Here is a 27576-nt window from a genome sequence, read left to right on the forward strand (position 1 = left end):
GTAACATTATTTAGCCTTCCCTTTCTTTCTGGAGTGTCAGTAACATACAGCTTCACAGCTAGGTGAGACAGTATAAAGAAACCAGCAGAAATCTAGTGTTTGGTGTGGGGTTTTTTCTTAATACTTAAAATACATTTTTACCTGAACCCATACAAACCTCTCACTGAGGTTGTTGCCCTCATGGTTAGGACTGAACTGTAGCAGGTGGAGAGCAATAGCAAGCCCTGAGCCTTCTGCTGCCTGTGTCCCTGCGAGGGGGGTAGCAGTGGGGATCCAGAGACCGTGTTTGCTGAATGAAGTGAGGAGCAAGCAGGCTTATGAGTCCCCTTGCTGACTTTCGCCTGAGTTCAAATGTGCATCTGCTGTAAATTTGAGATCTTCAGCAGCCAGAGAAAATACCCAAGGCTTCATTTTGCTCTTACTTGTATGAGAGAGAAGGCTACTGTACTCAGCAGAGTTACAGTGCTATCACCCTAAGGTAACCTGCTGGTGCTTATTATTTTACACCACTTGAACAGGGTGAGTCAGTGCCTGTGTGGGGGTGATTAATGAGAGAGGGAGGGATGAAGAGACTCAAGCCATTCCTATATCAACACTCATTTGTGTGATACATATGAAGGATAGTGATTTTGCCTTGAATCACTCACACTCATCCACATCAGATGGGTGTGCGGTAAGATATAAAGAACATTGACTTGATATAGGCTGATATTTAGCCAGTCCAGCTGAATCTGGCCCAGTATGTTTAATTGTGTGGACACTTGGTATATAAACAACAGTGCTGGTTCAGCTGCCAGTGTAGCTCAAGAACCAGTGAGAATTAGTGGTGAACTGGAGAAGATATTGGGAGCTGCTTGTGGAAATCGGACTAGCTCACAGAAAGAAAATTCAGGATGATTTCCCTGTCATTGATGATGTTCATTCCCTATGCAGATTTTCTCTAAGGCATTCTGTGTCACTGAGCCTTACAAAAATATCATGCTTATGACAAGCACCATATTGCTTCTAGCATCAGATTAAAAAAATACTCTGCTGGGAAACAACATGTTACACTGTCAATAAAACGAATACTTCTCAAATCCTTTCTGTTACACATGGTGCTTACTCTTGGTGTCAGTGAGATTGTGAATAGTGGTACAGTCTGCCTCTGTGAGAAAAAAAGGGTTGCAAGATCATACCCAGATACAATAAATGCCCCAGGCATGAAGTAAAAACAGCTCTAGCCAGTACAAGTCTGTTTGCCAAGTGATAGTATCTCCCATGTTGGTTGTAGCAATTAAGTCTGCTGAAACATGAAAACAAATATATCCCCCCACCTTCAGTTCTCCTCTCTGCAGCACAGTGTTATAAGTTAAAGGCAAATTTTCTTTGGTTGCTGCTCCTTGAAAGGAATATTAAACCTCACAATCTAGGCTTTAAATCAGTTTCTAATGGGATGAGACCTAATGTGAGGAGGGCAGATGGGACAGATTATTCCACTTCTATTTTCCCATGAAGCTTCTGACATGGGCTACTGTTGGAAGTAAGATACTAGATTAGTTTGACCTCAGGTCTCATTCAGTATGGTAGCTCTTATATTCCTATGTTAAATTCTATGAAGTATACTGCTACCAAATTGCTTTTTACAGCTTGGTCTGGCCCCTTCCCCTTGATGATGTGTGTGGGAAGTCAAGCAAAACATTCCATTAGTGTTTAGAAAGAGAATTTGAGATCTATTTTTCAGTTGATGCTGTAGGATTTATGATATGTATAGTGCAGAAATTATTTTACTGGACTAGAATCAGGTTAGGTATTAATGAATTACCAGGATATGAGTCAGCCTTGGAATAGTTTGAGCAGGAAGGTAGCATTCTTCCACAAACAATAATCTGCTGATAAATAATGCTGAAAGCTGTAATTCAATAGGAATTGTTTTTAAAGAGAATCAGAGAAAGACTGTATGTATATATGTTCTCCACCACTGCAGTGGTACACATTGAGATAATGCCATATTACCACGCTCAATCATTTAATCATATCGATTAAGGTCAGATATCCTTTACACTGAGTGCTGTACAGAATTGCAATAAAATTACAGCCCTATCCTAAATATTCAGAAGACATTCCTTTTCCTGTGCTTGCATCGACCCTTCTGGGCCTTTTAAAAGTACCCTGTTTTGTTTATTTCATTCTGATGAGAATAAAACCCGAACCTATTGAAGCAAAGGGGTGTGATTTTCTTGCAGTAGCCATGTTATGAACTGCTACTACTTGTTTTGATAACCTGGAGAGGACGCCTTAGAACAGGTGAGATGAAAACAAAATCTAAACTGAAATATTAGGAGGCAGTGGAATGGAGGACTATCTTCTGGGGTTTTGCTGGGTGGAGTTTTTTTGATGTATATTTGCAAAACATTTCAGTTAGTGTTTTCAGAGGAATACCTGCCATTTCTTGACTCCACAGAGCAGAGTTTTTAAGCAGGCCTTTGAAGTAGAGCCAGAGAACAGCAATTCTTGTGTATATTCAGTGGCCACTGACTTCAGCAAGAGCCTGGAGCAAGCTGGGAATGCACAGTCAGATCCACAGGAGGTGAAAGGAAGTGCTGCGTTTGAGTTTTCAGGTGAAAACTGAAACCATGTTGTTGTAGTTGCTCTTTCAGCACCATCAAATAATGTAAGGCACATTTTCACCCAGACTAGTCCCTTGTTCCTTCAAGAAGTCTCATTAGCAGCTCCTACTAAAGGGTGATGGAGACAAGCACCTTAGCAAAGAGAACAGTTTCCTCTTTTTAGAAGTATTTCCAAAAATCACATGTATTGCAGGATAGAGGGAATATTCCTTGCCTGATGCAGAGGGTAAAGCCTTTTTCATGTTGTCACATCAGGCTGCTAAGCTGCACTTACAGAGTTGCTGTGTAAATAGTGGCTTGGGCAGAGTGCAGACTACTAAACATGTTTATGTTTATAGGAAAACAAATAAACCTGCCTGAAGTTTCTTTTAATGCACTTCTCTTGATATATGGCTTCTCCTACTCCAAGCACTTGAAGTAGTAGCATAGTTTATTGCCATAATAGCAGTGGGTAACTCAACTTGCCTTTGCTTTGGAAAATGATTGATTTTGGAAAAGGATACATGTTTGCTTAAAAAATCTTGTCAATGTTTTGATGAAAGTACTTTGTTTTCTTAAAAAATGTTGGGAAAATATTGACTTTAATTGCAATTTAGATTGTCCTAGCAAAACAATGGTAAGAGGATAAACGTAATAGGAGCCAAAGCCAATTTCCTCCTACTGGGTTTCTCAGATTAATAGAGGAACCTGAGCACAACAAAACCCTCATGTAATGGAGAGGGGTGGGAGGGGTGGGAAATATCTAGGACAGGTGAGCATAGAACCAAGAGCACGGGTAATGTCTCGGAAGTCTACAGACAGTCTAAGCATTGACAAAACTTCAGTCTCCAGTTTCAAGATCTTCATCATACAGAAACTTAGCTTTTCTTGTCTCTACATCTCTTTCTCTTTCACTTCGTATCACAGCAGATTCATCTCTCAAAGGTTGGATGCCCTTGTGTTGCTGCTAAGTGATTGTGTCCAATTGTCACATGTAGAAATATCCATACAAGCAAGTTGGCTCAAGAGGATCTTTGTTTTCATGCCATAAATAATTCTGTTTCAAAATCTTGTGCCAAAGACAATCTGTACACAATGTGGGGAGGCTATGAAGCAAATAAAGTGAATGTCAAACATGCGTTGGGGATGGTGGTCACCCATGTCTGCCGAGCAATGCATTTGTTAGCACATGCATGCACTTTTTATGTAACAATGAAGATGTGGTTTCACAGTCTGATCACCAAAGTGCTCATGGAGGGCACTGAGAAGAGCTGTCATTCAAGAGCTACACATCCTGATGCCCAACAGTGCTACAACTTTCTTGGTGCTAGCATACATAGCAGATTTGATTTATCACAAATACCATTGAGTGTAGTTGCACTTTCATTTTTCAGGCTAAGCGTTTGGAGGTACAGGTTTATGTCAGGCTCATTTATCACAGCTCTGTTGACCTTTCTCTGATTTGCCATCACTGAAAGGTTGCAATTGTATTTAGACTTTCTTTGGCACATGGCCATTCACCAAGCAGTTCCAGCCCTTCCCTGGTCCAATAGTAAGTAGATTTTGTAGCTCTTAGGAAAAAACTGTGATCTGAGAAAGTGCTTAGCTCAACTGATTTTCTATTGATTTTAAAAGTGGTAGGTTCTAAAGATGAACAGTACTGTGAAATGTACTTAAGCATTTTTTTATACTATTAGTTTTGGATGTATTGAGAAGATAGTGGTGCTTTACTCAGGTTCAGTTCCCTATAGTACATTTTTAAATCTTTTAGAACTCTTTTAGAAATCCTTTTAAAAATTGTTATTCACAAAGATAGATAAAAGTAAGGAGAAACAGTAAGATGACAGCAACTGCCATGAGCTTATGGTGAGGTTAAGTCTTGTCTTCAGTAGTGAAAACCAGTAATGATTTGAAATATTTCTTTCCAGATGCCTTTATAGAACACCCCTCTTGGCTCCTTTTGTGTCTGTGACTTTGGGCAGACTTACTAATTTTATACCATAATGCCGAGTTATTAGTAGGTTTTTTTCATGTTCCATAAAAGACCCAGCAAATCTTCTTACCTGAAAAAAGAATTTATTTCTTTTTTTAACTTCTCTATTTGCAAGTATCAGCAGAGCTGTCTCTGGTGATTGTTGCGTTTCTCTGCAAACCTTCTGGAGAGACTCCCCTAGCTGAGGGTTCTTGGAGTACGTGAATACTCAGAGGGTATCTAGAAGGTGTCTGCAGAGGGGATGTACAGAGGGTGCCTCACAGCCAGATGTATAGGTGCCCTTGCAGACTCACAGGTGGTGATTCGTCCCCTGCTGCAGCACAGATCTGTGACGTCTCTGCAGGCCGAGAAGCTCACACATCTAGTGGTACTGATCATCAAATTGAACAGGTTGACTGAGGTTATTTGCCAAGTGATTTCACAAACTGGGCGAGAAGCCATGGCAGGGTTGGTTGAAATACTGTCGGAGGCATCAGGGAGCATTAGGCTAGGGAGAGTTCTGGATGTGTTTCCTGATGTGAGTGACGAAGTGAAGTGTCTACACAGAAGAAACAAGCTTACTTCATTAGGTATGAAATGTGCTGCTGCCAGCCACTCAAAAAGCCTCAGGACCCAGCGCTGATTTTCTCATTCCTCTCTCTGCTACAACAGCTGACCAAATTCAGAATTGCCGAGTGGTTCAGCTGAAGTAATGGAGGAAAAGGGAGGCTTGGCTTGGCACTTCTGAGGCTGGTGTCCTGCTTTGAGCCCAGAGGGCAACTGAGCACCATGCAGCCACTCCTTCACCCCTTCCTCCCTCAGGGATGGGAAGGAGAAAATGAAGCAAAAGGCTCGGGGAATTAAGATAGAAACAGGGGGGGATGACTCATCCATTATGGTCACAGGCAAAAGACAGGCTCTTAGGGGAAGAAAAAGAACAATTTAATTCAGACACTAACAACAACAACAACACTTAACAGACAGAGTAGGACAGTGAGGAGCATTACCACATCTTAAAACACTTTCCCTCACCCCTCCCTTCTTCCCAGGCTTGGCTTTGCTCCCAGTGTCTCTACCTCCTCCCCAGCCCAGCGGCGCAGGGGGCAGGGAATGGGGGTTACAGTCAGTCCTGCATCTCCTTCCTCCTCATGAGGAGGACTCCTTGAATTCTTCCCCTGCTCCACCATGGGGTCCCTCTCACGGGAGACAGTCCTCCACAAACTTTCTCCACTGTGAGTCCTTCCCATGGGCTGCAGGTCTTCCTGAGCTGCTCTGGCGTGGATCCATCCTGCGTGTTGCACTCCATCCAGCGCTGAACTGCAACAGCAGGAGCTTCTTCCCACAGAGTCCCAGCCTTCTTCAGGAGCTGCTGCCTGCTCTGGCATGGGGTCGTCCACGGGCTGTAGGTGTGTCTCTGCTCCACCATGGACCTCCATGGGCTGCAAGGGCAGAGCCTGCCCTCTCACCACAGGCTGAAGGGACTGGCACACCTCCCCCCTTTCCTCTTCCTTTCTTCTGCTGACCTCAGTGTTCCCATAGGTGCCCTCCTGGAAACTCATGCTCACAACTCCCACTCCTCCTCTCAGGGAGCCCATCTTAAATACGTTATCACAGAGGCACAGCCACCATTGCTAATTGGCTCAGCCTTGGCCAGAGGTGGGTCCAACTTGAAGCTGGGGGAGCTTCGAGCAGCTTCTCACGGGAGCCACCACTGTAGCCCCCTGCCCCGCTACCAAAAACCCCACCACACAATAACCCAGCATCGCCGGGCACCTTTTCCTCCTCAGCAGTCCCATGGGCAAAAGCTGCCACTGCTGCTCTTCAGTTCTCCTTGCAGTACTAAGATTTAGCAAGTGTTTTTGCACAACCATGTTTAAAATATCAGAAGAAGAAATTATTATCTGCCAAAAGGGAATTTATCAGGTAATCTTCTACCATTATTCTGTTTTTCAGTTTGGTGCTGCTTGCAAAAAAAGAAGGTGGTGGGCTGCTTCATAATGCTGCTGGGGAAAATGTTGGAAACCTTTTTCTTTGCCCAGCAGCAGAGAAATAATAATGTAATAATAATAGTGGTGATGAAGATGATGTATTTCATTATAGAAATGTAAAAAAAATGTGGGCCAAATCCCACCAACTATAGTCAAAGATACCCCCAAAGATCCTAAAGTTAGTTTCCAATTTTTGCCTGTCTGAAATTGCCAAATTCTGCAGTTTCCATCCAAACCCATAAATCTTCCCAGTCCCTCAGGCAAAGCTTTTGGTGATCCAAAAGCAAGCAGATAGTTCCATGGTTGATGCATGAGGCAAAACAAAACCATACTCACTCTCTAGGAGCAGAATTGCCTCTGCGGTGCTGACAGGAGGAGGAATGTATGGTGGTCAGTTGACTTGGCACATCTATTAAGGGAAACACATAGGGAATAGGTATTTACTGCATTAAGATTTCATTCTGCAGCCCCATTTCTGCAGACTCTGAGGAAGCCCTGAGGGAAGCTTGTGGAAGAGAATGAGCTTGCTAACTCAATGTGGAAGAAAATTAAATAGGGAATTTTGGAAAGAAACTGGAAAGAGAAGGGAAAATTAATTTGTTGGTACGTGAGATCCCATAAAACTGCCTTGGAAGAGTTCCTAAAGAAGGGATTGTATTTAATCTGGAGAGGGAGCAAACAGTTTTGGCCTACAATTTTATTGCCAAATGTCATTTTTTAACCTGCTTTCCTTTTGTTTTCAAATCCCAGAGATAACACAGTGGTTCCCAGAAAGTGCAGCTGGTCACTTTTGATACAGTCTGATAGCAGCGATAAAGACAATGAGCTGTCCTTTGCCTTTAAAAGCCTCTCCCAAATGTACTGTCTTGTTCTTCCCAAGGGCAGTTCCCTTTGCTGCAACTTCTAAGTAAACAGTGGGAAACCAGGTGCTCTGATATTAATGAGGGCGATGAGTTTGCTGGGTTAAGAGTTATCCCCTTGGTGCATAGCATTAAATAAGGATCTGACTACTGCAGTTCCTCTAACTACTGAAGGGGGCTGATGAAAGATTACTGTTTTCTGAACTGAGCTGCTCCAGTGATACGAATTAATAGAGTCAGCCAGCCTTCAAGGGATCTACTTAGTTGGAATCCTGCTTTCTTGTGTGTAACCTCAGATCCAACAAAATAATATGAGAAAAATATCAAGAGCTACCTGCTGATTCCTGGAAGGATCAAGTATACATTACACTCTTTTAAGATAAATTATTCAGCCTTTATCAATTTGAATTCTAAAAATTAAACTGATGAAGAGAAGACTAAGAGGTCAGTTCAGGAAAGCACCTAGACAATCCTTTCTGGAACAGAGATGCTTTTGGAGGTTACCAAGCAAAATGCTAGAGGCTACTTAAGTGCAGGAGGTCAGACTATATGAGTATGGTCATCTTGCTGACATTAAATATACTAATTCTATCAAAATAAACATCCAGTTTCTATCCACACTGCTAGGACTCAGAAGACTTAATTCGACTTTGGACATGTAGCAGAAGTGTGAGAACACACAGAGAAAGAAGAGATCAGTGATGCCCAGATACTCCTTAGAGCAAAATAAGAGCATGTAAAATCATCAAACCGTGATGATAAACAGAGACAGCTGTGGCTCCCTAAACTGCACTTGCACCAAATCTATGGAGTGGTAATACTGCATTTAGTACTCTGTGAAAACAAAGACACGGCTTCGCTGAAGAGTGATCAGCAGTTTGACAGCCTCAAGAACAGAGATACCAAGTTATTGAACTTACTGTGGATACATATAGACTGGGAAGAAGATGAAGACAAGCTGTTCTCAAGATCTCAATATACTGAATAAAAACATACAGGCATAAAAGGATACTGAGGCCATGAGGCAGAACTAGGTAGATGATAACACTAGTGGTCCTTAGTACAGCTATGGATTGGGACAGATAAAATTCCCATTCCAGGTGTTGCATACCGTGCTGGATTAAAGTGAAAACTGTGGCCTAGTTGCATCTTCCAGGGCATTTGCCTGTTTGGCAGAGCACTTCTTGCTTAGCCTGCCTGGAAGAGCTGGCAGGCTCAGGGTCCATGGAGACCCTACTGCTGTGGCAGAAGCTCGGACTACTAAGTAGCTTGCAAGAAAGCAGCCACTTCAGTGTATTGAAGTCAGAGAAAGGACTGTGTCATAATTGCTGGAGCCCATGTTAAGCCACTGCTGTGCTAGGAAGTGTTGCCCTCTGCAGCACCAAGTACTTTCTGTGGATTGCAGCGCAGAAGTGAAATTGAGCCCAAATTCCTCCAGTGGGAATGTTAGTGGAGACACATCTGCATGACTCTGGTGCCACTGCAGGTCCTCACCAATTTCTGTGGTTCCCATGTGGACCAAGACATGGACCTGCTTGTAGCATTACTGCCTAAATCTGTTGCTGGACATCAGAGACATACTGTTTGTCACTGACTGCTACTGTGTGCCTATCCCTGAAGTCAAGTAATGGTAATTTCATTGAAATACCTCCTCTGTGGGATGCTTATGTAATAAGTCACAGGCTTCTAGTTATTTGTTGCCTCTGTCTCAAGTATATTTTTCAGGTTTCTTTTGCAGTTTATATACATTTATTTGTTTTACTACCACTTTTCATTCTAAGAACAAATCATCTCTAATAAAAAGCACATTTCCTTGTGAGCAGAATCAATTTCCTTCAGAAGTCTTTCATTCCCTTATTAGTGTGTTACATTTGGTCTTCACTAATCACATAGTTAACTGTGAGCAATAAAGTTCTTAAATAAATAAATGCTCTGGTCCAAGTCAAGGTTAGTCATAATGGACAGTTTCCCCCTTAAATTTCTGAAATACAAGACATAACTGTGCTATTTAGGCACTTACATTCACATTAAAAGTGTGGCAATTAGTGCCAGACCTGGTTTTTCTGCAGGTCATTAGTATGTTATTAACAATTAAGTCTAGGCAACAAGTTGACCTGATTGCAAGTCAGTAATGCAGTGGAAAGTCTGGATGGGTGTGGTTTTTCAATTACTTTTAAAGGTTTGGGGTTAGGACTTTTTTTTTTTCTTCCCCTTTTCTTTGTGTTAGCCTACTCCAGAAGCACTTGGTGGGAAGGTAGTGAAGTAGAAGGTTTGTACATTACTACATCTTTCCGTGCCTCCTCTTTATTTGTTTTATTATTGTAGACTTTGAAACATAAGGAGAAGTTAGCTGTAAGCCATTCCTTCTGGTCAGTGTTGGATGTATATTAGAGAGTTACATTCTCAGATGGAAGATGCATTTTTACTAACTGTGAACAGGGGTAAGTTACTGTGGATCAGAAAACGTGAGATGTGGTGGAAACCCCGTCGTATGGCTGCTGTAGCAAAATAATACCTTTCCCAATACTGAATTTAAACCAGCCTTTGTTGGAGAACATAGCTTGAATCATGACTCCCTATGGTCCAGCAACCACTCAGATTAAGATATGTGGTTTCCCTAATGTCTGTCAAATATTGTTGGAAACCATGCTGGCTGGGCTGTAAGGTGAACATTACATGGGTGGTATCAGTTCCCTGCAGAAATCAGAGGGGAGGGGGAGAAGACAGAAAATAACTTTCAGCCAAAATATATATAAAAAAGCATTAGTGTTTATTTTAAAAACATCATGTAACACTTTAGAGTTTCTATGTATGTGTGCTTAATGAATGAGAAAAAGGAAAGGCTCTGTTTCTCAGAGGACCCTATGCCTTGGAAGCTGAGAAATGTGAACACAAAACATTCTGACTAGCCTTGAGTTTGGCTTTTGTGCATGGTTAGTTGAGTGGAGTGCTCCACACTGAGTCTCTTTGGCTTGAGGGGGTTAAAAATAAACCAAGGATGTGTGAGACAGACAAAATAAAACTATATATTGTGGACTTTAGCATTAGGAGAATGTGGCCATGTTAGGAGATAACCCCACTGTAGGGAGCAGCGGCTTTGCTGTGCGCAGCACTGTGAGACACCTGGGCCATCGTTTCCAGCCTGGGGGTAAAACACTACCAATGCATGAATCTAAAAACCACAGATTCCTTGCTTTATATGTTCCTTACAGCATCCTGGACAGCAGTTGTGAGATGGATCTAAAACTTAGCTGCCACAATGAAGGTATACTTATGCTAACTGGGCGGATTGGGAGTGTATGGAGTTGTGACTGTGATAGCACCTCAAAGCATTACTGTAATGTTGTGGCCATTTTTGGCTGAAGTGATCTACCAGCATTCAGGGTGTTATGAGTTGCTTCTAGTGATGAGGGAATTGATAGCAGAGATAGATATTTTATTTTACATTCTATTTCTAAGCAAAAAGTATTTATTTTCTATTTTATTATTACTTGAAATAGTATATTTAAATTTAATGTGTATGTTTTGCATATATGCAGTGATTTAGTGTATACTTATGTCTTGCTTCACTGAACACAGACAAATCAAATATAAGATGGGTTCTTTGCTTACAGTGTCTGGAATCATTAGTCTGCACTCTGTCCCAAATCCTTGTTACAGCTTTTATTGATTGTCTCTGAGCCCCTCCTGTCTTGTTCTCTGTAGCACAAATAGCACCATCAAATAACAGTGATCTCCCCTTGCCATGTTGATTTTCAGACCACATGAAAAATACTCCAAGCAGAATGACCAACCTTTTGTTCAAGCATGATATGTGGTCTGTGTTTTCGAAGGAGGCTCCCAGTTTCATAAATTAACCTAACTGCTTAATGTATGTCTCAGAGAAAAGCTGTTGTGATGACCATTAGTGTTACCTACCTGTTTCTTCACTTGTTACTAATATTAACAAACAAAATTATATTAAGGAAGAAAGAGAGAGGGAAATCCTTCCTTTTGCAATGAATTTTTAATGTGAGATTGGGCAAACTTGGCAGTGAATTGTTCAGTTCTATAATCACAAGCCCCAGATGACACATGTGCCTCTGCAAGTGAATTTTGCATGCATACATTCTGTCAGGGAGTTATAGCAGTTTCTACATCAGTTTGCAGTCCTCAAAACATCTCTAAATCTAGTGCTATTTACCAGACTCGCCTGTATAGGTTTAGTGTTGAACTGCTTGCTTGCAATGTTAATGCTTTTTGGAAACGTCCCGTGTTACGTTTTAATTTCCTGATCATTGGGTGTCTTTTAATTACCCTGATATTTATTTTAGAGAAGAAAGCAATGACAATCAAGAACACAGGGGACTGCATTTGAGGGCTGGAAACAGAGTACAGAAAGGAACCTTTCACTTCAGAGCTGCTGGTAGGAATCCAGCTCAGTTTCAGACTTAGCAAAAATCATTACTGTGTGATGGCTTCTTGGTGCTTTGCGCTCTACGTCCACAAATGAGTCAGTGTCCACATCACACAAACCACCAGAACAATTGATGCTACTGTAATTGGGAGTCTACTGGCAGCACCAGTGGAAAGGGCAGGGACATGAATGAGCATGGAAAATGAGCTGCTTTCTCCCTGCTCCCTCCGGTCACCTTTGAGACACATCTGTGTGAGGAACTTAGAAGAAATTTGATCTGTGGTAGCTCCCTTCTGGAGATAGATGGAAGACTTTACTTTCCAGTACTGACAATCTGACACCCACTAACAAACATTATAGTCAAGAAAAATAAAGATCATTACGGGAACATTTAATGTATGAAAGCATGAACTGGAAAAAAAAAAAAAGCTAAGTATGATTGAAAAATCAACAATAAAATCCAAAAGCTGACTTGAAATAATAGGAACAGAGCCAAGCAAATATTATGCCGCATGACCACTGCTGGCAACAATTGCTTTCCTCAAAAACACAGGGAAATCCTGCTCTTTTATTAAACCATTGAACAATCTCTTCAAGTTAAATCCCTTCTAGGCAAAAATAAAAGTGTACTTCCACTGTTCAAACATTCTCTTTGGAGATGAGAACGTGGACTGATGGAAGAGATGTTGGACTTTATTCAGCCTGCGATGATGCCTTGATGTCATGGAAACAGTGACTGGAAGGAGAGCTCTCAGCAGCACAGGGCACCATGGAGAGAGTGCCTTTGGAGAGGGCTGGGGCTGCCAGTGTGCATGCAAGCCAGTGGTAGAGGTTGGAAGGAACTTCTGGAGGTCATCTGCTCCAACCCCTGAACTTGACTCTTCCACTAAGTCATCTGCTGTGAAGTAGGGGAGTTCCTCATCTTAGAATTTATCTGTTACCATTAATAATTCTAAAAAAACCCACCACTGGCAGGAAACTAACTGATTGTGTACTACCAGAGATGAATTTAGCCCCATAGCTCCTGTAAGCTTCAAACAGTTAAGCTCTGAAGACATCCCTTAATATGCTGAAATGACACAGTTGCATGTGTTTACAGCGGTGAATGTGATATGAATTTCTGACTACATAAAAAGAATGTGTCTGATGTCAAGTAAGTGCATTAGCAAATCTGAAGTGTTCTGAGACATCTTGGACTCTTTATGAATTCATGCCAAATTCAACTAAAAATAGAGTAGAAACTTCAACCTCAAGTTGAAGTTTTCCACTGGAGTTCCTTGAAAACACAACATTTTGACTTTTCATGTTAAAACAGTTGAAAAACTTTAAATTGTTTCAAGAGTGCCCCAGATGTAGAAAGTTTATTTCTCAGTATATATTGGGGGTGGGGTGGGATGTGTGGAAATTCAGAGCAACCCAATACAAAAATGTGTGTGTGTTTGGGGAGAAGGGATTGACCAGAAAACTGAAGGATCTCTGCTTTTGTCTTTTTGGACTTCTCTTCAGTAGATAATGCTACTGGGCTGTGTAGTGTTATTTGTACAAAGGAGACAAAGACTTCAATATCTACATTTGTTCATTCATTCCCAGCTGTGTGGTGAGCAGGATTTGAAACCCAGGACAGGACTGTGAAGGTTGAAACTAGGTGTAACTCCTTGCTCCTGTGTCTCTTATGAGATATACCTGTATCATGAGGGTGGTGGGAAATAAGCACGTTCTTTCAGGGTAAATATGGAGAAGTACTATGGAGCACGACAAAGGTGTGAGGGCCAACTTCAAAGTTTCTGGGAGCCAGGGGATAACAGTGCCCACAACACAGATTTCAGAGCTAAAAAAAAAAAAGAAGTGTGAGAGGATTTCAGCATCCTGTATCACACCACGGGTTTCTTTTAGTGAAGAGCATGTGGTGCATATTTTTCCCTTTTCTATGGCCAGTGTTGAATTCCTCAGGGGACTGGTGATTCTGCAGAAGGCTGGATCCCTCGGGCAGTGCCTAGCCCTACCCTCTGCAGGCAAGGAGGAGAGGGGCCCGAGGGGCTGCTCCTTGGGCAAGGAAAAATCTGCGTGATTTTTTGATCAGCCAAAGCAAGATGCTGAATTCAGCAGAGGCTGAATTTATGAGAACAGCAGCAGGAGGTGGGATGAAGGGTTTAAATGGCGAAAAAGCTTTTAATAGCAGTCTGTATTATAATAAAAGTGTTTGTTTCAGCGTTTCTGCCAGCCAGTGTAAGCAATATAAGTTTATAAGTAGCTGATATTTTCACATAAAAGAAATGCATTTGTCCACCCTAAGTGCCTATTGCTTGGCAAGCAGATGACTGGTCATATTATTAGGCAGACTACTGTGTCCATGGGCAAAGGCATCCTCCTTAACGTGAAGAAAAACCTGTGAAGACGTAAGCCATAATATGTAACAACAGAAAGCAGTATGTGTGAAAGCAGTGCATAAACCCCATTGACTAAAATAGTCAGGGTAAGATCACTATTGAGAAATATGAAATTATTTTTGAAAAAGAGCCTTCCAAGGTAAGTCAGAGGCCTGAAAATGAACTGCTTTTGTAAATTTCCTGCAATACCGTATAGTGAACAAGGTTACACATGAATGAAACCATGATGTATGATTTGGCTTCTTATGCATTGAAAATCCTTTAAAACTATAACTGCAGTGTTCATTCCCAAATGATTTTACTTTATGTATTTATTTAGAGAAAACTGAAGCAGTTTGCCATTTATGTGTATTCAAAAGCTGCGTATTTCCAAGACTATAAAGAAAACCTTAAAAAGAAATTACTTTCAGAACTCAAATAATGATATTTTTAAATTCATAGGAAAATGCATTAAAATGAAATAGATATAAAAAAGAGAAGTCTCAATTGTCCTTTTTTTACTACTTGATCATAACAAGTGATTGTGATGCACGCATAAAACTGGATAGCATAGATTTTTGTTCATCATGTGTATTTCATTTTCTGTTATGCATTTGCCCGAACAGTTGCTTTCCATATTGTGAATTCTCTTTTGTGTGAATGTTTTGAAACACTTAAAATTGGAGATCATGTAAAATATAGCTGGTTACAACATTCTAAATTTGTGCATAAGCTCTCTCAGATTTTAGCTTTGTGTACACATACACAAAATCTTAATTTTTTAGTTCTTGAAGTTAAGTATATGCATTTATAATAGCAGGAAGAGACCTGGAATGTTTAATTAAACTTCAAAACCATATAAATAATACTTGAATATAAGAACTGTGTTGCACACCATTAGATATTTGTGAATTTCCACCTTTTTTTCAAGCACCCACATCTTTCTAAGCATGTACAAGATGAAAGTCCAAGTTATATATAGCAATGGTGCTGCTCAGGTTATGTTCTTAATAAGCAACTCTAGAAAGTGTTCAAGCTATTAAAGGAATACTATTTCATTCATTTATACCTCAGAAATATTAGAGAAATGTGATTTTTGTTGAAATTACTCCTCTTAAATAATTAATTTCTCCTACCTTTCAACAGAAAAAAATTAATCACTGAAGAGGATTCTACAAAAACCAATTGTCTGAGGATAAAGTTTACTCAAAAGTGCTCTCATTTTGCACACATTGCTATTTAAAGTACCTTTAATGTAATGGTTTTCAGCATTGATGACTGCTGTCAAATAAACCTTTATGTCACCCTGCTCAGCAAAACCTTTGCACTGTCTTCGAAGCAATGTGCTGTTAATTGCTTTCTTCATAGGCTGCTGGATGGGAGAAACTATGTAAATAAGGGGTTTACATTAGAGATGCATGAAGTTTTTAAGGGGGAGAGGTCAAAATTTTTAATTAGGTAGAATGTGAACTTTGGACGAAGATTTCCTGTGTCTTAGGTGCAGCCCATCCATTCCTAGTACTGGCTTATTCTCAGGCACTAGTTTCCTTATGCCCCTTATAGCTGTGCAACTGTCTGTACAGTCTTGCTTAAGCAGAGCAGAAGTCTGCAAGTGACTCCCTGTCCTGGTGGGCAAGATGTCAGAAAAATGGTCAGTGAAAGAAGGAACGATGTGATTCAACCAAAATCTTTTCATTGTGCCACTAACCCCCCACAAAACTGTGAGGTACAGCCCTGCTGGGAAGATAGGATTAGAAGTTAAAGGTTGCCATCTAATGGTGAACATATAAAATATGGTCTTTATGTTTTGGGGTTTTTTAAAGTATCTTTTCTACCTTTCTCCATTTAGCTCTGCAAATCCTTTTCTTACAAGACACTAGAGGAATGAGACTGTTGTTTTATTCAGATTTTACCTGAGGTGATACCTGCTAGTTTATCAGTAACAAGATGTTGCAACAGAATATGAATTTTCAGCCATTCTGTTTAACTGAATTCTAATTTCTTAATGCTTTTTCTATGAATTCAGATATAGATGAGTGTTCCTTCGAAAGGACCTGTGATCACACCTGTATCAACTATCCTGGAAGCTTTGAATGTCTCTGTCATAAAGGCTACACATTGTATGGACTGACGCACTGTGGAGGTTTGGAAACTGAGTTTTGCTTATCTGTTTGTTTGCTTTGTAGACTGTTTACTGAGCCATGCTTTTTTTTTTTTAACTGAAGATTTTAGAACTGAAGAAGATAAACCAATAAAGTTAAAATAAAGCTAAAATAGCATGAACTGGGTGTGACTAAAATTTCAGCACCTCAAATTTGTTGAAGCATTCCTAGGAGAAGAACATAAAGAACCGTTGCTACACATTTTTGTGATGGTGGTACCTAGCAGTCTTAGTATAGACCAGAAGCCTGCAGCTGTGACACTTTCATCCACTGCTGCAGGGATGCAACAACCACCGCCGGGCAGCATCGTGGCTGGGGTTCATCATGCTGTACAGGATAAGCTTCCTTACAGAGTTTACAAGCGCAGAGTACCAGTTGGTACTTCTGCACGAGTGAGATTAGTCACAGTTGTATTTACAGAAGGAAGTCTTCAAATGATGGGCAGCAAAAAGAATAGGAGAGGGATGTCAGTTTTACAAAGTTTACAAATTTTGTCTCTTTTTACCAGACTGTGACATAAACTGCCCGTGAAAATCATAGCAAGAAGGCTGTGGGGTACCCTGTTCCCATCTTCTGTGGAGCTACTTCAGCTCTTCAACTTTTTTGGCATGACTGGAAAGAATTGGTGCTGCAATGTTTGGTTATCCAGGAGAAGAATATTTTTTAAGTGCATCATAGGGCAGCATGACCACAATGACCAAATTAGGGATTCAACTTCTATTTGACCAAGGGAGAAGAATTTCAGAGCACTCAAATTTATCTTTAGCCTCAGTTCAGCTTCAGTCTTTTAAATGAGACTAAAGTAGGACCAAAACTCTAACTGGAAATACTCAGTGCTGGACTTTGGGTAAAAACATAACCAGCTCCAAACCTCCTGCTTTTTCCTGTAATGGGCAGATCCAGAATCACAGCTCTGAATCCAGACTTGTCTAGGTCCTGAGCTTTGCCGCTCAGGCCTATCATTAGTTTTAGTCAGCCCCTGGAGAGTGATGTTGACAGTGGAACAAGTAACTTACCCTGGCTGCCATCCATATGGCACTGAGCAGAAGTCAAAACTAAGGAAAAATAGTGAGAACCTTCAAAAATATTTGGTGCCAGCTTGTCTCTTATTAAGCTTTCTCTTGGTCTTGCTTCCCCTCTACTAGTAATTAATAAACAATGTGGCAGTGTCCCTGTTCTGGGCCTTCCATGCTGAGGGGCAACCCTTGCTGTTCTCTCTGGGATCTTTCTCATGCCATCTTTGGAATAGAAGTCATGTTTCATAAGGGAATCTTTTAGAAGGACAGCCCTAAGCACTTATACCACCTGCTTATGTAAAGCCCTCCTTGCAGTATATACTGGTTTAGTCACCTTAGGCAGGTCAGTAGAATCTGCAGGACTGATCAATGCCTTTGGGAATTTCTCTGCTTCTTCAGGAGCTTGGTTCTGGGATGACGTACTTGACAGCAAGAGCTCAGGTTTGAACAGTTCAGCCAGAGCTCAGTGGCAGGAGCACTGTGGATTAAATGTGTGTTTCAAAGTATGGGTTCACGAATAGATTCCACTCAGCATAAGACTAACTGCTATGTACAAAATTTCCCAGAAAATGTTTTTTCTGGGACTGTCTCCCTTGTCAGTTTTTAGAAATGCTGACCCAGGGCCTCCAGAAGTCCTGACTCTGACCCAAAAATCATAATGTTGTCTAGAACCATGGCTGTCATATTAGGGTGTCTTTCTCAGTTTCTTTTATGCAGGTACTCCATGTTTTCTAGGTTTTCGCTTAACCACACAGGCTAAAGTCTTGCATCAGAAAAAGAAAGCTGTTTCTGGATTCCAGCAGCTGCCCCAGTAAATATTCCCATTTTCCCATCAAGTGCCCCAAGATGCCAGAGGAAATCTTGGCTAATAAGTGTGGGCCTGCATTTGTTAACCAGTGCAGGGCCTAAGTGTGTGTTCGAGCCCAATCCTCTGACTTTTGATGGGGTCACTGGGCTCCAAAACTGGGGCCTGGGGAGAACTGGCGTGAACTCAGACTGTGCTCCTGCAAACTGTATGGGTTCACCCAGCGCCAAGCACACGGCAATTGGAGTTCAAGCCTGGGCTCAGGCATGGTTTGGAAAGGCGGATTAGACACTCAGCCTGGGAGCGTTTATGGCCAGACCTCCCTTAGAAACACGTTTAAGTGACAATTTTCCCTCTACAGTTAGATTTTGAGGCCTATCATTAAGCCAGGAGTATTAGCAATTTAGTATATCTCCTGTTGATTTGATGTTATTCTAGCTCATTTGAGCATATGTCAAATAGCGCGGTCTATGTGCCTTATAAAAGTCTGTTACAGTAATGCTACCATTTCAGCAAGCAGATGGGTAGCTGTGCTCAAAGGGCAGAAACCACTTGTTGTTGAGGTTAATACAGTGCCTAAAGCAGCAGGGCTGTGGTTCGTAACAAGGGCTTTTAGGTTATGGCTGTACTAGTAAATTGAAGAGTCTGGAGCAGCAGCGTGCAACTGGTTCATATGTTCACTGGTGCCATATGACAATTTTGGCCTGTGCCATCTGGTGTCCCAAGTGTGATCCAGAGGTCAGTACATGGCAGCACAACTCCTGTTGAGTGTGATGGATGAACATCCTTCCTGGTGGTGGAAGGAGAGATGAGAGATTGGCCTCGTCAGCACAAGTATATAAATGCTGACTGCATAGACTAAAAAGGGTATACCTCATATTGACTAAATACTTTCCTAATGTATCTAAAGTTGAAAGATTTTATGTGGATTATCAGTGATAACGTACCTGGTAATTGCTTTGCCTTCTTGCAAGCTTTTACCTTTCATTTTTATTTGAGGAGAAGACTAAATAAAACTACACTCCAGCTGCTAGGATCCTATCAAATATGTAGTTTCCTCCTTCATCTGAATAATTTCTAAAAGAAAACTGTGAATTGCTATGGAGAATTTATCTCCCTGTTATGCAAAAGTGATCTAATCTCACAGATGTTTGTACCTTTGACATTTTTTCACATAATGCAGTATATATTAATGTCTACATGCTGCAGAGACTTTTGAGCATGTTTTGTATCTTGTACTTCCAAGAATTTCAGTGCAACCAGTCCTGACGTTTAAATGGTATTGTATGCATAAATCCTTGAAAGGGTAGGAGCTATACATGTGTCTATGGACAAATACATGCAATATGCACTAAAATTGTTTGATGTGAGTATTGTCTGCATTTTAACATGTTTATATAGATTTAAATGTAAAATATATAGTAGAAGCAGATATCCTTATGAACATAATATCTTAATGTACAGTATACATGTGTACATATGGTTAATAATCTTCTCAACTTTAATCACATTTTCAGATATTGATGAATGCAGCATCAGCAATGGTAGCTGTGACTATGGGTGTCTTAATACAATGGGGAGCTATGAGTGTGTCTGTCCACCTGGAAAGAAACTGCACTGGAATAAAAAGGACTGTGTTGGTAAGTGTGGGAGGCTGACTCAGAGGTGACTGTGGTGATGCTCCTGTTCTCCAAGAGGGTGGAAAAGCCCATGGTTTTGTCTCAGAGGTGCTGCATTTTTGCAATGTAGGTCCCCAAATTAATTTTATAAATTCAGATAACACCTGATCCTATGGGGGTCCATGGGCTAGGATATGACTGCAAGTGGATTATAGAATAGGTAATATGTTGGATTTCATTTGTGTTGATTTTTTTTTTAATTTTACAAATCCATTCACACAAATAAAAGCCATCTTATTTTTATGTATTTTATACTTCTGTCCTTAATTTGTCCTTCGTCCATCTCTATGACCTCAGCTATAACTCTGTTTCCCTTTAAGACTAATTTAGAGTATTCAAAATATTTAACTGTGTACAAGTAGGAAATGGTATTCAGGTTAATATTTGCATTCACAGCACCATACTCCAATTTTTCAAGTTATCCCCAAAGGTATCCTGCTTAATATAAAGTACTGCTGCTAGCTGTGTCAAAAGTATTAATTTCAATGAGCACAAATCCTAAGACCACTAAAATGATGGCACTTGCTGCTAGTGCCACTTACTTTGTGGTAGATCTGAATGTCTGTATCCTTTAAGCAGATGACTTTTTGGCCATGGCTACAGACGTTCAAAGTACTTTCTGTGAGATTTTAATTCCGTTTTCACATTTTTAATGGGAATAGCATACCTTAGATCTTTCATAGTCAAATTTAGGTTGTGGGGTTTTATTTGTTTTGGTTTTTTTTTTTAATCATGAATAACTTCTCATAGATACATTTGGGGCTCATGCCTAATACCTAACTGGGAGCAAGGCAGAACAAGAAAAGGGGGGACCTTACTTAAGGAATCTCTGCACATATTGGGGGAAAGCACTACAATCTGGGGTAGAGAGTATTGGCACTGGCCTCTTGCATGATCATGCAATTGTGGCATTTTTTCACTTACATGGATATGTAAGCAGTAAGGAAAGCACTTTATAACCAAGGTGGAGTGGGGTGGTGGGTGAATATCTCAAGCTGGGTATCTGCCTTTGCAGCTGACTTTCTTCCGAACCACAACTAAGTACTTAATTTTTCCCGCTCGGCTTGATGTGTGTTACCTTCCCTGCTATATAGAGAACTAAGTACTGTAGGAGTAAGAAATGGTTTACTCTGTTTTTTTTAATTATCCACTAGGTCTCCCTTGCAATGTACCAGTTAGTCCTCTGGAAAGGAGTCTGTAAATTAACGACAGGGACAAAAATCTTTTGAGGTCTGGTATATAGTTAGACCGCAGAAGTTTTGTGCTATATTCCCTCTTAACCTACTAAGAATGCTGTTCCCACGGTACGAGGCTGTATTGAAAATAACTTCCTAGTTGTAAATTTCTCTTCATTATTTGTAATACTCAGTTGGAAGATGGGAAATAGAACACTCTTCTCTATTGATATACACTGTTTTATTTGATGAATTTAATGAGGCTTAAAATGAGTGTCATCTTCCTGCTGATAGCCTGCCTTATTACCAACATTGTTTAGAGGAAACTGCATTCTACATTGTTATAAAAGCACAATAGAAAGGAGGAGAATGATATCTAGTGATCCTGAACTCCACGTGATTTGGAGACATTTGCAGTAACAAAATCTTTTGCTCAGCAATGACACTTTGTGCTTGTGTTGTCTCCTTAGTCCAAAGAAATAATTTCTTTAAAAATATCACCAAAGCAACATAAGACCTTAGGAGGGAGGTAAGTGGAGGATGATTATTCCCACATATGGCATCTGAATATCAGGCATGTTTAAGGGACTTGTATACATTTATATTTAACTAGCAGTGAGGCCAGGAACATGAACTAGCTGGTGGCTGCTGGAACCCTTCTTCTGCACTCAAGCCAAGCCAAGCAAGGCTCATTAGAGCTACTACATTTGAATTGCCCTGTTTCATCCCAACTTTAGTGGGCTCTTCCCAAACCCTGGTGGACCCAAACCAGTCTGGCTGCTGCAGCTCTGGTCTCCCCCCAAACCTTGGTGTGGTTCAGTGGTGAGCTGACGAGGTAGGCAAAATGGCATTTACTGTAGCACAGGCAGCCATAAGCAAAACAAGAGTCAGCCAAGTCCACCTTGTAAGGTGGGTGTTTTTGGAAGAAGTAGCAAGAAACAGTTAGAGAAAGAGCATGTGCACCTGAACAGGCGTTTTTACAGTCCTGAAGCAAGAACTGCTCTGCAGACACCTGGCTGAGCTTTAACTGGCTGATGCAGTGTGAAATATCTGCCTGAAGAGGTGCCCAGCTGCACTTGGCCAGCAGTCAGTGCCGAGGTTACATCTCCGGGGGAGAGGAGGGAAGTGGTGAGACTGCCTCAGTGCAGGTTGTGATGGCACCTCCCAGCCGTAGCTGAGATTGCACCTTGTCGTTTGTGTGGAGAAAGATGTACTCAAGTAACACTTCAGTCCCAAAAGATGTCCAATTAAAATAAGTGCAGGATTATAATTATCAGTGACATACCATCATTTTGGGGTGAAGCACAGAGACTGGTCAAACAATTCATAATTTCATGTAGCTTCAGTTAAAACACAGTCCCTTACCCCAATATGAAGAGCAGCTTGTGAGACCTGCAGGATACTCTGTCTTCATCCTGCCATGAAACCAGGAGGAGAAGCTGGATATTTCCATCACATGAGCTGCAATGTGCCTCGTGCGGTGGGTGCTGATGAGAAATGACTGATGTCTAGGTGTGTCACAGTGTCCCTTCTAGCATTGCTTGGGGTATTTCAGCAGCCACTGAAAGGATCGGTGGGACTATCCATCTCCATCCCATCGTGTCCTGCCTCACCTCTGCCTGTCTGGGAAGTTTTCAACTTCCAGAAGCTAGAGCATGGAGCTAAAATTAAAAAGTCTGTGGGAGTTAGAGTGAGAAGTGGAAAATACCATTTTAGCGGTCATCTAAAAAAAGAGATCTTTGTGAGGGTGACTCCTGTGCATGGTGTGGTAGTTGGCCTGTTAAACCAGAGAACTGTGCCTCCAAAAGTGGGGAGAGGACATCTCAGGTCATCAGTATTACCTGTTGCTTTGGAGATCAAAGTGTGCACACAGAGTTGTGCTCGTAATTAGAGACAAACCTTCCTTTCAGAGTGCAGATCTGGACCTGAACAATCCCAAACTGGAGGATAGGAACCTAGAGTTTAGGTCTAAAAATGTGAAGGAGTTTCATTTTCAAGTTCCAGATAGATATCTAGATCCAGATACTATCTCCCTACTATGTGCTTATTTCAGAAATTCCTGGGCCTGTGATTTTGCTTTGTTGCCACTTCTATCTTTCCTCACCACTTTATGCAAGTGGATGCACAAGATTCTGGGTTGGGCACTGTCTGAGGTTTTTTTCATGTTTCTATTTTTTTTTTCTCCTCAGAGATGGTGAAATGTCTCCCGAATGCCAAACCAACTCCCAAGGCTCAGCTAGTGTGTAGTAAGACAGCAGGCATAGAGAGCTGCTTCCTGTCATGCCCATCCAATACTCTTTTTGTTCCAGGTTTGTACAAAGTATTTCTCCTCCTAAGTCTAGAATGTGACTTGATGATTTTTCTCTGCTAATGTGTTAATGATTCTTGCATTTGTTTTTTGTTATGAACAACTGTAAATAAGCAAAAACATCATTATAAATTAGATTATGCCAGACATGCACATCATTAAATACAAGAAGAGCTGATTGTTAGTTATATTAAAGGTTTGGCCCTTCACTGTTTAATTTGAGGTGTTATTTCTGGTGATGGGGAGATTCTAACAGAAACCTGAGAAAAACATCTACCTCAACCAGGATGGTGGATGCTGTGGTTTGAGCCTGGTCATCAGCCAACCACCCTGCAGCCGCTCACCCATCCTTCCCCTCCACACCTGGAAACGGGTGAGGGAATTGGAAGGGTAAAGGGAAGCTCGCAGGTTGAGACAGAAGCAGTTAAATAATGGTAATAAAATGAAAACAATGACAGTAATAGAAAATATAAACGGGCAATGGACAATGCAATTGCTCACCACCCGCTGACCAATACCCAGCCCGTTCCCGGCCAGCGATCCCAAAATACCAAGATCCCCCAGTCGCAATCCCAGAAATGAGAGAGAGAGAGAGAGACCCTTCCCGACCACCCCTCCTCTATATTGTGAGCATGACAATACATGATATGGAATATTTTGTTGGCCAAACTGGGTCTGGTGCTCTGGCCGTGCTCCCTCCCTGCTTCTTGTGCACTTGCGCACGGGAAGGACACAGGGAGTCCGGAGGGTCCTTGAAATCTCAATAGCAGCTGAAAACATCAGTGCGCTATCAGCATTCTTCTCATACGAAACGCAATGCTGAATCTAAAACACAGCACTGTTCTAGTTACCGAAAAGGAACATTAACTCTATTACAGCCCAAACCAGGACAGTGGAAAAGAAAGTTTTTAATACATTGAATTGCTGTGTCAAAAGTGAGAAAAAAATTAACAGTTGATTTCAGTGAATTACTGCTAATTTTTAGTACCATGTTTTTCAACTTGAGTCAAGTCCCCTGTGCCTATTCAGGCATCTGCTTAAAATGATGGACTCTGCATCATGGCCTAAAATACCCTGTAATTGCGTGATTGAGCAGGAGCAGAAACAAATCCCAAAGCGGAGGGTCGCCCTGAGAGGAACTCAGCTTGGCGCAGACAGTGTGAGCCAGAGGCAGGAGGGCACCGGTGGGACACACTGGGAAATTTAATTCTGTGACTGCCACAGCAGATGATCAAGCTCACACGCCTGCCAGGGAAGCCTAAAACTTCCACCGGCTCAGCCAGGCACCCTGGAGCAAAGGATGACCTAGCAGCAGCTTTAAACCTGTCTTACTGTCTTGTACAAAATTGATACAACTAAGTCTGTTTCAGGAAGCTGTGTGGCCAAAAGGATCTCCCAGTATTAGTTGCTGCAGTTGCTGGGTTTTAATGAATTTTGCTGGTAATAGTTCAGCTGAGTGTTATTGATAGAAAATCAGGCATTTCAACTCCCCCTTTTTTTTTTTTGTATCATTTGCTACATTTTCATGTAATTTTTCATCTATACAGTTCTGCAGGGCAGGTGGGGCGGGGGATTGCTATTACTTTTTCATATATGTTCTGAGGTTCTGACACAGGTTTATTTTTCACAAGAGCATCTCTACTTTTCATGTTAGTCTTGGCATTACATGCGGTAGAGCTGTTCACACTTTATTTTCAGTTTAGCAGAGATTACTGGAAACATGCATTTATCTAATTTGTATGCACCAATACCCAGTTTTATCTGTGCAATATGTAAACCTGTTACAGTTCTAAGTATGTTATTTTTTTGTTTCTGCCAATAGATTCTGTCAGAGTATAAAGCTAAAATTATTATGAAAGTACGTGGTTTATTTTTTAAATTAGAGATGATCAACGCGCAGGGACTCTGCCATGAGCAAACACAAAATATTGTCTACTTGTGCACCACACAATTATTTACAGTTAACCTCATGCCAAATTGTTTATATAGTGTAACATTTCAGTGCTGGAAGAAACAAAACTTACAGTCAGCACTGTGAAGCTGTAGCCTTTGGCAAACTATTTCAGCTATTTAAAATCCAAGTTCAACACTTAAAATATCTCCTCATTTAGCAGTATTAAATAAGTTTGTTGAAGCACTGAACATTACTGCTGGGGGTGACAAGGAGAGCAGATGCTTTGTGAGGAGGCTGTTGCCACATGTGCTGACTGTGTTCTGCCCTGCAGATTCGGAGAACAGCTACACGCTGAGCTGTGGAGTTCCTGCCCAGCAAGGCAAGGCCCTGCAGAAACGCAACGCCACCCTGCCCAGCTGTGCAGGTAGGTGCTCTCCTGCTCACCCGGGCCTTGGCATCTAGGAGGTAGGTGGTGAAGGTCCCCCAGACCATTTGGGAGTTGCAAGACATACACCTCTCTAGTTACACAAGGCCAGAATCACGGTAGCCTCTGTTTCATCGTGCACACACTCGTTTTTCTGCCACCTTTCCTTGAGGGCTGGAGTGTGCTTAGCTGCCCTCAAGCGTGGCAATGTGTTGATAGGTCAGTATAGGAGCAGTGGAGGTTTGAGATATATTCAGTAAGAACAAATATTTAGAATAATTTATTTCCCATAGTCCAGCAAGGCAATAGTGAGCGTATCAAAATGGCATTTCTTCCCAGACTTGGAAGCGAGTCAGAGGGACCCATCAGTATCAGAAGAGCAGAAGGCTACAGTGGGTCCCAGCCCTCACCTGCGAAGTCTTTCCTCAGAAGCACAGATCCTCCTACTGGGGATTCCCAATAAAAAGGTTTTATGAGCCCATACCTTGTTTCATTCACTTTGTTCTCAGAAATGGCTGGATTACTTTTGCAGAGACATTTAAAAGTGTGTCTTAAAGTTGATACTCATCATTAAAAAACAGTTCAGCCCAAAATGGTTGAAGTCTGGCAAAATTAGAAGCAGCTGAAACAGCATCCAGCAGTGGGAAGTCTCAACCCACTTTACGTATCATTACCTGCTCTACTTCTCTCCAATTTGCCACTTTTCTAACCACGTATTTCTTACATATTTGGACTGTGTTAGGAGGTACAATGCAGATGTGTCTGCCTGTGGCACAGGGGCAGGCTACCTCTGTAGTCCTGGTTCAGCAAGGCCCTCCCAAGGAAAGAGGGACCCACGTTGCGGCACTTACCTGCGACCACCCTCTACCTGCTCTGGGTCCCGTGGGCAGCCCGCAGCAGCTGTCCCGTGATGGGCCAGGCCCAGCCTTTTCCACCATGGACTTTGGGAGGGAATCAGCCAGCAGCTACATTTCCTAAGCAGTGCCTGGCTGTATAACAGCCTTTAAAGTAACAAGACATAATTGGCTTGGATTTAAAGCTGAAGAATAAAGCTTGCAAGCCATAGACTGCAGTCAAATAAAAACACTTCCTTTGGATTGTTTTCAAATGCTAACAGTGTAGCTTCACTAAATTTATCTTATTCCTGGTTAGCATTAGCAAGAGCAGAATTACAGCCAAGTAACATGGGAAGTCAGGCAGAGTGAGAAAAAAAAGGTAGGAATTAACCTTTTTCATAGTGAGAGACAAAGTTGCCCAAATTCCACCAAGATGTGTAGGCCTGCTGGAGGGGAAACATACGTGCAGAGCATGTGTGATACTAGCAAATTCATTGATCTTTATGGGCTCAAGAGTAAGTGCTTATGCAAAAAAATGAACTCATGGAAATGGATCCTCTTGTACAAGGTATAGAGCTCTTGGGCTGTCTCTTTTCTATGTTGCAAAAAGACTTTTGAGTCTGTTTTTAAAAATAAGTTTTAGACTTCATTTCATCTGCTGCCAATTGATAGCTTTTTTACTTTACATCAACAGATTCATTAGCCCCTCCAATCAAGCAGAAAGCTCGTTTTAAAATTAAAGATGCAAAGTGCCATTTACGGCCTCGCAGCAAAGAAAAAACAAAAGACTCTGGGAAGCAAGCTGGTTTAGGTACGTGGTTTCTTCTAACATATAAATAGCATTCTGATTTTTTGTTTGTTTGCTTGCTTGTTTGCATATTTTGTTTTCACACTGCAGATGGAAAAAAACTAATGGTTTTCATATTTCAATCTAAATTTAAGTTCAGGCCAGAGTTCACACTCTAGTTTAGCAGTGCCTCAGGTTTGGTTCTAATAGAGCTGAAATCATAGAATGGGTTGGGTTGGAAGGAGCCTTAAAGACCATCTAGTTCCAACCCCCCTGCCACGGGCAGGAACACCTTCCACTAGACCAGGTTGCTCAAAGCC

General features: G+C 41.4%; 1 protein-coding gene across 5 annotated transcripts in view; it reads left to right on the plus strand.

Moving 5' to 3' along the window:
* The window catches only part of SCUBE1 (signal peptide, CUB domain and EGF like domain containing 1), a 216957-nt gene that overhangs the window by 165606 nt on the left and 23775 nt on the right, over positions 1-27576 (plus strand). For all 5 annotated transcript variants that reach the window (XM_032986333.2, XM_032986339.2, XM_032986334.2 and 2 more), the window contains 5 exons: positions 16197-16313; positions 19671-19793; positions 23197-23316; positions 25541-25633; positions 27164-27280. In XM_032986333.2, coding sequence (XP_032842224.1) covers positions 16197-16313; positions 19671-19793; positions 23197-23316; positions 25541-25633; positions 27164-27280 — 570 coding nt within the window. The remainder of the gene's footprint in view (positions 1-16196; positions 16314-19670; positions 19794-23196; positions 23317-25540; positions 25634-27163; positions 27281-27576) is intronic.

Source organism: Tyto alba, unplaced genomic scaffold, assembly GCF_018691265.1.
Source record: "Tyto alba isolate M040663 unplaced genomic scaffold, T.alba_DEE_v4.0 Super-Scaffold_21, whole genome shotgun sequence".
Lineage (NCBI taxonomy): Eukaryota > Metazoa > Chordata > Aves > Strigiformes > Tytonidae > Tyto > Tyto alba.